General features: G+C 39.0%; 1 protein-coding gene across 5 annotated transcripts; it reads right to left on the bottom strand.

The window, feature by feature from the left end:
• Positions 1-1,713: 1,713 nt before the first annotated feature.
• Positions 1,714-5,365, bottom strand: LOC100702376 (centrosome-associated protein 350). Of its 5 annotated transcripts, none has more exons than XM_005455284.4 (8): positions 5,167-5,365; positions 4,817-4,936; positions 4,617-4,701; positions 4,237-4,421; positions 4,075-4,165; positions 3,837-4,005; positions 3,329-3,568; positions 1,714-1,950 (listed from the first exon to the last, which is right to left on the bottom strand). In XM_005455284.4, exons 2-8 carry the CDS (start codon positions 4,883-4,885, stop codon positions 1,893-1,895), a joined length of 897 nt encoding a protein of 298 aa, XP_005455341.1. In that variant the 5' UTR covers positions 4,886-4,936; positions 5,167-5,365; the 3' UTR covers positions 1,714-1,892. The 5 variants fall into 5 exon arrangements, with proteins under 5 accessions (XP_005455341.1, XP_005455340.1, XP_005455343.1 ...); XM_005455283.4 differs by having other exon boundaries at positions 4,817-4,917; XM_005455286.4 differs by having other exon boundaries at positions 3,837-3,975; positions 4,817-4,917.
• Between the last annotated feature and the right edge of the window lie 3,391 nt (positions 5,366-8,756).

The raw sequence follows: 8,756 nt of genomic DNA, 5'->3' as shown, positions 1-8,756 counted from the left end.
TACGGGGTTATCGGATTAATCCCAAACTAGCTCTTCAGGTTTATTCAATTCACTTGTAAATATCCCTCTGACGTTAATCAGAGACCAAACAAGCTAACAGTGATCCTGATTGCCTCACAGATAGAATTGCTGCTAAACTGTCCCACTCAGTTTCACAAGAAACATCGCAGCACGTGTCGCAAGCCTGAACGAGAAACTGATGTTTTTTTCCCCAGTGACTGAGGGAAAGGTCAGTGTGTGTGTGTGTGTGTGTGTGTGTTTCGCGGGGGGGGCATGCTCAAGTGACGGCCTGCTATGTTACGGCTAAATACCTTTTTTGCCACTTGAAGGCGGACATGATATGATGAAAAGTAACTTGTGTTTAAAAACAAATGTTAAATGAAATCACAGTTGTGTATAATAATAGGAGAGAAACTAGATAACTACGATCTTGCACTTCATTCATCACCAGTCCCTGCAGATGTAATTTGTCTCACTGGGAAAAGACCTCATATTCGTAATGATGCTGGTACAAAGTGAGAGTTGTTTTTTTATATTAAGAGTCAACTTTTTCATTTGTCTCTATGTTGTCCAGGTTGCAGGGACAGATCATTTAACTTAATTTAAAAGTCTATATGGAGTTCATCGGTTTCTCCAACTCAGTTTTACACACTAATAAGGTAATTGTGAACTAATTAATTAAACAAAATGCTGCTATTTTAAAGCAGCATGAACATTAGATTTATTATGTTCAAATAAAGGGAACCATCATTATGCTAATACACAATGAAAACTATAACTGTTAACATGTTAATCGCTACAGTTATTGGTATTATAATCATTGTGTGCAGAGTCAGTAGCTCACATTTAGCCTCACAGAGCTGCTAGCCTTCCAAAACCTCCATCTGTAACCCGTTTTGTGGAAATACACCAACCTTTCTGACACCCTAACTCTATGACTATATGCCTGAGAAATGTCCTTGTTACTTTTAAAGTTCACAAAGTTGCAGATATTACCCAACATGTCAATTCTTTGTTATCTAATGTTGTTTTGAGAGTCGATGGTCCACTTCCGTTTCTTGGCTTTTGATTCTTTTTTTTTTTGATAATTCAAAAATCTAAACTATGCCAACTATCCATCAGAGGCAACAATAATATTTGTTTAATCAAGGAACACAGTTACCATTACCAGCTAGAGTGCGGTGTTAGGGTTGAATGAATGTAAATATTTACCATAAGTTGTGCAATGTTCGCACACATGTGTCCCATGTTTTACCCGATGTGTAAACAGGGAATTCGGTTAACATAATCAAACAACCTTGGGCTTCAAAGCCTTTGTTTAAAGATAGCTGTTAGCTTATCAAGAATTTTATTTTATTATTTCGACAATTTCTCTACAACATGGAGTTACTTTGTCAGTTTCGACAAGGAACATAAAAGCTTGAGTACAGGTTGTGTTTGACAGACGCGTAGTATGATGGCCTCTTCCTTTGTCATTCTGATACTGGCTTTAAGTAATAATCCTTGAGGGATAATATTTGAATGTCAAGCAAGAAATGTGCTTTGTTCTGAGCGTTTAACTGATTTTCACTATCACCAGTTATCACACCTGTAGCCAAACTTGACCGTGCACTTGATATTCAGCATTTCTCTCAGCGTTAGAGGGTTTTTTTCAGCAGACTCAAACTAGTTCATCAAACAATCATCAATTACTTTTTAACACATTAACCTTCACACAGCACTGTTTGTTGAACTGATGTTTTTATTGTGAATAGGAAAGTGATATCGATTCACAAGATGCATGTGTAAATGTACCATTATGCTGCGGTGTCAGATTGATGATACGAACTACTGTTCTGTATTCAGCTGGTCCTCTAGTCGATGGCGAGCTTGGTAAGATGTATTTATTTTTGTTACTCCCATGCCATTAGTAGTTTGTGGAAAGGTACAAAAGCCCCGTATCCAGGTTTGCTGCAAAAAAATGGAAATTAGGTTAATATTCAAACAGACTATAGGTTAGAAAATAACACACTTATATTTATAATTTTAATACTTTAGATGTCGGGCACATTGTCTGTTTGTTGTTGTCTGTTTTTTTTGGGTGGGGGGTGGGGGGTGGGGGGTTATAGTCTTGTAAGAAAATACTACATTTAACACACATTTCCAGCTGCAGAAAGTGAAGTTTGTCATTGTAGGAAAGTGAGTTCAAATTTCAAGGTCGCACCTCACTCCTTTAATGCTGGAATTTAAGACAGCCAAGTTGACCTGAGATCTGCATGTGCAGCACAGATACAGCATCCAGAGGATTGGAGATGACTACTGAAGTAAGTCCTAAGAAATACCCAGACACAGTAGTACTGTGTTGGACCTTCTTTTGCATCCAGGAATGGTTTAGTTCTTCATGACATGGATTTAATAAGCTGTAAGAAATATTCTTCAGAAATTCTGGTCCATATTCACAGAGAGTTGTGGAATGTGCGCATCCATGATGCAAATTTTCCATTCCACCACATCCAAAACACGGTCTATTAGATTGAGATCTGGTGACTGTGGAGAACATTTGACTATAGTGAACTCCTTATCAGGTTTAGTAAACCAGTTTGAGATGATCTGAGCTGGAAGCAACCATCAGACGATGGGCGCAGCGTGGTCGGTGACATGGTCTGCAACACTTCTCAGGTAAGCTGTGGCACTTGAAAGATGCTTATGGGGTCTGTTGGTGTTGCTTCAAGGTTCAATGTGTTATGCATTCAGAGATTTTCTTCTGCTTTCATCTCATTTCATGTAAACTCTTGAAATAAAAAAAAATCCCAGTAGATCAGAACTCAGACAAGACCATCTGATACCAGAAACCATGCCAAATTTAAAGTTACTTACCCCACCCCCCATTGTGATGTTCAGTTTAAACTTCAGCAGGTCATCTTGACCAAGTCAACATACCTCAGTCCATTTAGATGTTGGCATGTGACTGCTGATTAAATATGTGTTATTTACAGTTGAAAGGGTGTACCTAATAAACTGGCAGGTGGGTGAATATGACACAAAAAAATTGAATTCATGTATATGAGAGTTGTGGAATATTGAATTATGGAATATCAAATCCATCAATGTTAATGTATTAATACATTGTGTAATTGTGTGAAAGAATGGTGCTTAAGGTAAATAAGCTTCAAAACGAATGTAAAGGGTTTAGAAACATTTGAATTTAAATAGATACTGAGATTATTGTAAAAAGCATTACTTAGTGCACACATGCAAATCACAGTACATAACTAAATGTCAAGGTGCACAACCTTAGAGAAATGTACATGTTGCTTGAGTATGGCAGGTAGGAAAACACATCGGTTACCATTCAAAGTAGTTGTGTCCCAGGTGGCTCCCATCACATAGACCTGAATCACGAGTTTGCAGCTCCACTCCAAGGTGGAGATCTACCTCCCCCTGCAGGCGGCCGAGGTAACGAACTATTCCTGTGCTGATCCTCCCAGATGGCAGCATGATCCTGACCCGATGGCCTAGCTGTAAGTCCATCGGGGAGTGAGGAACAAAAACTCGATGTGGCCCTTGAGATTTCCTCCATGATCTCACACTGCAGAATGAAAACTTCTCTTAGTGAATAGAAACAACATCACACACATCAGTAAACCAGGAATTATGATCCATATACATATGTACATAGATATATATATATATATATATATATAAAACTGTTACCTAAGTAAAGTGTTATGTTCAACTTTTTACGTAGAACGATTTTTTTACATAATCCATTTCCACTGTTTGCAGTTTGAGCATAGATATAAGTTGTTGTTTTTTTTATCCAACTTTCTGCCAAACCGTTTTTTTGAAAGCAATACCTGGAGGCTGAAGTTGAGGAGGAGGAAGGTCTTGAACTCTGTGCTGAGGATGAAGAAAACTGGCTGCCTGACAAACTGCATTCATAACTATCACTTCTTGATGACATGTCAGACCTTCTGTGCTGATGGAGGCCGCCTGCTTGTGAGACATTGGCTGCTGATATCATGGCTAAATTCAAAAGGATGTGCATATGAAAATTTGTTCTGTCATTGCCATAACTGTGTTACTGTCATTTACCTGAACACACTTCAAATGCTTCTCCATTGTCCACTCCTGACTCTCCCTGGTCACTGTAACTGCCCACATTCACCAACACTCCAGACACCAGCTGAGGGAAAGGAGGCAAGGTATAATTACAGAACCTCAGCCACCCACACACAACTTCACACACAAACACACCTGATTATGTAGCTCTTCCTGTTTTCTCTTGAGCTCTGTAAACCTCCTTTCCCATGATGCTCTCTCACAAGCAATCCTGGTCTTCAGTGATAGCACCTCTTTTTCAGTTTTGGTCAGTCTCTTCTGGAGGGCAAATGTACGGTCAGGGCTGCCTGGTATGGTGGCAATCCTGTTATTTTCGGCACCTGACAAATAACATCAAATAAGGTAATCATCTAAATCTGCACATTAGCAAAGGGGATGTGAAGTAGGATTACATAAGGATGAGGAGAGGCTTTAAGAAAATAAACTGTGAAATTGAGTGTTTAACAGTTGACTAAATAGTTTTAAGATATTTTAAATGTGCTGGTGATCACTCTTTGATTTTATGAGTTTCTTACCCACAACTTGTTTCAGCTGATGACTTTTGCCCTCTGTGATGGGGTTGTCCCTTGGTAAGAATTTGATAGCATTGTATGGACATATCTGCAATGCAAATCAACACTGATTAAAATTTTTATAATCACCACTTACAAGAACCTTCATTAAATTGTGATGTAAGCAGATTACCCAGATGTGAATATAATGAGCATGCACTCACCCAAAGGAACCTGCAGGTGCAGAGTATCCCTTTGACTGCCCATGTAAACACAGCCCATAGGACTGTCATGTCAAAGCGCCGTCCTGTCACATTGTGCTATCCTGGGCAGACAAATCACAGCTAAAAAAAGGCCCAAAATAGTAACGGCTGAAAGATTATTACTTTACAATAGAGTGGATTTGGTTACAGAAAACTCAAGGCTAGTTGTAGGTTTTCTAAGAAAAACATAGGTTGTACCAACTGTAGGTCAATGCTGCCAGGCTATGCCCTCGTAACACATAAACACACTCAAAAACCACATTGAAATTAAGATGTGGTTGAAAGCTTATGACTTAGAGCAGGACACTGACCTTTTGCAGAAGCTTAACTGTAGGCTAGAAGAAAGCTCCTATGTGAAGTCATTGGGAAATGGTAGCTTCCATCTCTGCAAAAAGGGCCTCTGTCCCAGTCTATGGTGAATGCTAATGTGCCACACAGGACTCACTGACCTGTTGCTATGCGCCAGCTCTGTGTGAGCGCTGCTGACGACCGCCTGGGAGGTAAATCTAGTCTAATCTTCTTAGTCGTGCAGTTACACTATCTGGTTGTATCCAAGCTGCTACATATGGTTTACTGAGTCTGATAAACAATGTGAATAAGCCTCTACATTTAGTGCAACTGTTACATCTGTTGGAGGAAGAAGGATTCAGTATCATCACCCATCTGTTTAGTCTGTCTGTTGTCAAACTGGAGAAGTAATCCCTAAATATTGATACAAAAATAAATCAATTCTCTCCTTTCCGACTGTTTTTTCACTCGTTTTGCATTTGGCCAAGATCAGTGTCACTGCTGGTAGCATGAGGTGATACCTGGACCCTACAGAGGTTGCACAGGTAGTCCAAATGCTCCAGGATGGCACATCAATACGTGCTATTGCCAGAATGTTTTCTATGTCTCCCAGCACAGTCTCAAGAACATGCAGGAGATTCCAGGAGACAGGCAGTTAATGTAGGAGAAACAAGGCTGTAGAAGATCCTTAACCCATCAGCTGCAAGTAGGAACAAGATGAGCACTACCAGAGCCCTACAAAATGACCTGCTGTTAATGTCTCTGACCAAACAATCAGAAACAGACTTCATGAATGTAGCCTGAGGACCCGACCTCTCTAATGGGTCCAGTGCTCCTTGTCCGGCACCATGGAATCTGATATGGATTTGCCATGGAATACTAGAATTAGCAGGTCCAACAGTGGCACTCTGTGCTTTTCACAGATGAGAGGAGGTTCACCATGAACATATGCAACGGACAGGAAAGGGTCTGGTGGAGACGGCATGGAGGACACTACGCTGCCTGTAACATTGTTCAGCATGACCTGTTTTTGGTGGATCAGTAATGTTCTGGGCTGGCATATCCATAGAGGGAGGCACAGACAGGCTAGTCAATAACACCCTGACTGACATTAGGTATTGGGACCATATCAGTGGATCCGTTGTTAGACCATACACTGGTGCAAGGTCCATCTATAGTTCGGTTCATCTATCCCACCACCAGGTTACACTTAATGTTTTTTAGGAGCTCGGCATAGTCCTGGTGCAGACCTGGGAGGGCATTCCCAGGACACCATCTGTTGTCTTGTTAGGACCATGCCCCAGTGTTGTCAGGCAAACACTTGAAAGTAGGTAGGGACTATACAAACTATTGAGTACCATTTTGAGTTGCTGCAATCAAATTTCAGCAAAATAGACTTGTCTGCCACATCACTTTTTCTATTATATTTTTGGGGTTTCTTTGAATTCAACCATCTTTAGACTGTTAATTTAATTTCCATCAAACAATGTGTCATTCTTTCATTTCTAACACATTACCCTGGCCATATCAGAGATCCAGCATACTGGATATGCTGGAGATCTGATGTGTTTTCCAAGTGTTCCTATTCCTATTTTTTTTTAAGTTTATATAAAACATAATATTTTTAGTCACATCTATTATAAATAATCATACTGTGCACAGAAACATGAAAACTGCTTGGGAGTGGCAACACAAATGTTTAGGTATTCTCCTAGCAACATCTACAGTGACTCACCAGCTGTGTATCAGACTAATTAGTTTGCCCTTATCAGTCATGTTAATAAGTCAGTAACACTGAAACTTGAGGCGGCATTTTGCAAGAGGTAGTACTGAGAAATGTCCCAGGAAAGATTGATTCTGTATTCATATCTTTTGGGTGTCAGATTTGTACTTGATAAGCTCTGATGTTTGAAGAATACATCCTATGTGACACACAAGGTTTTTGTTCTTTTACAAGTATGTGTAGGTTCATACCAACGTAGAGGTAAATATTCAGCAAGTTTATGAAGACAGAACAGAATCCACAGTAATGAGGCCAAGAAACTACAAAAGTAAATTGCATTTTAGGCTCATATTATTAACAGTATGAACCCTAAATGATTTCCTATTTAACCCAAACCAGCCTTCAGATTATTTTTTCTTCCACAAAAATTAACAAGGCTGCAGCATAAAACTAGCAAAATATGTGGCCGTCCAATTCAAATAGTTATTAGAAAGGACTGGCAAACACATGTTGCTTATATGCATCCATTTATGCGGTTAAAGGCTTTGGTGGGTGCCAGAGGCTATGCCAAAGGCAGCTTACAGCATAGTCATCAGTCTATCACAGCGCTAACACACACACATGCACATGATAGCGCTGCATGACACATGACACTTACTATGACAAGCTGTGACAATTTATTGCTGAATTCAGAGATTAAAACATTTATCTCACATCATGGGTTTTATCTCTTACGCATACATACAGTCACTTATAGTCACAGACACAAAACACATACAAGTAATGGTTTATGAACTGTTTTGCAAAGTGCCGATGACGTTATAATTATCTAAGCTCATCATAGCTCCTCATTTGACTATGTTTGCAAGGTCCCAGGCATCTGCAGTCGATGTTACTGTCACTTATATTTTGCAATGTAAATTATATACCTTTACATAGTTTTGTATCCAGTTTATGGAACTTTTTAACCAACCCTGTATTTTCTAGACATGTAAGATACTTAAACACTTGAACACATGAAAACGAAATGACTGTAATGTAACTGTTCAGATTAATAATTAACTGCTTGCTACAGATTCATAACACCACAATTTTGAAGGAGTTCGACATCCAAAATATTCATTTTATTTATTCTAATTTAAACATTCTTTCTTAAAAAATAGTCTTATATGGCATTAACTAAAATGAGGTGTCCACTTACACCCAAATGCAAACCCATTAATTAAATGCATAATTAATTATGATAATCAGTTCTCATTACCTGCTTTTAGGACTTGTCTTAAAACTAATGGTATTTTAGGTGTCAGTGGGACATCTCTGCTGGAGACGATAGCAGCTTAAGCTTGCATTAACCAGCATAGCTCATCACTGCCCAAACTATTAACCTTCAGGCTGTGCTGTGAGTGATTCCTGATAGGTTTGGCCAATAAATTACTTCAAAGATTTGTGATAAGAAAAAACATTCTCTTGTTCTGATATGTTTTTAAAGTAAGACATTCTATACCTTTTTATGTCTTTTATTCACTATTATCTCTATATATGTTTATATAATTAACAGTAAAATAGCTCATACTCTGCCTAATGAGAAATCTCTAAACATTAAATGACAGTTCAAAGTCAGAGTCAGATTTTCCACCTAATTTTGAAATCCAGAAAACTCCCATTTTGAGGGTTATTTTCATACAATTATCCATACCTAGCAGACAAAATGTCGTTATTATTATTGGAGCTGCAGTGAAAAAAGGAAGGACTTCTGTCACCTAAATTGTGCAAGGTTCTTTGGTGTCATGCCCAAGAATTTTATGTTCTTTGAGCCACAAAGAGCGAATTGTAGTGTGCAGAGGGGGCGTATGGCTGGCAGAAAGAAGTGGGTCTGATTTCACATTGTGT

Source organism: Oreochromis niloticus, linkage group LG11 (genome assembly GCF_001858045.2).
Source record: "Oreochromis niloticus isolate F11D_XX linkage group LG11, O_niloticus_UMD_NMBU, whole genome shotgun sequence".
In the NCBI taxonomy this organism is placed as follows: domain Eukaryota; kingdom Metazoa; phylum Chordata; class Actinopteri; order Cichliformes; family Cichlidae; genus Oreochromis; species Oreochromis niloticus.
This window is presented reverse-complemented; position numbering and strand designations above follow the sequence as displayed.

Excerpts from the sequence above, each read along its gene's own strand:
- LOC100702376 (XM_005455284.4), bottom strand. The coding sequence starts at position 4,885 with ATGACAGTCCTATGGGCTGTGTTTACATGGGCAGTCAAAGGGATACTC. Across the intron at positions 4,166-4,236 it reads AGGAAGAGCTACATAATCAG|CTGGTGTCTGGAGTGTTGGT; the intron begins GTGTGTTTGTGT and ends CCTTTCCCTCAG. Across the intron at positions 1,951-3,328 it reads GGACACAACTACTTTGAATG|CAAACCTGGATACGGGGCTT; the intron begins GTAACCGATGTG and ends ATTTTTTTGCAG.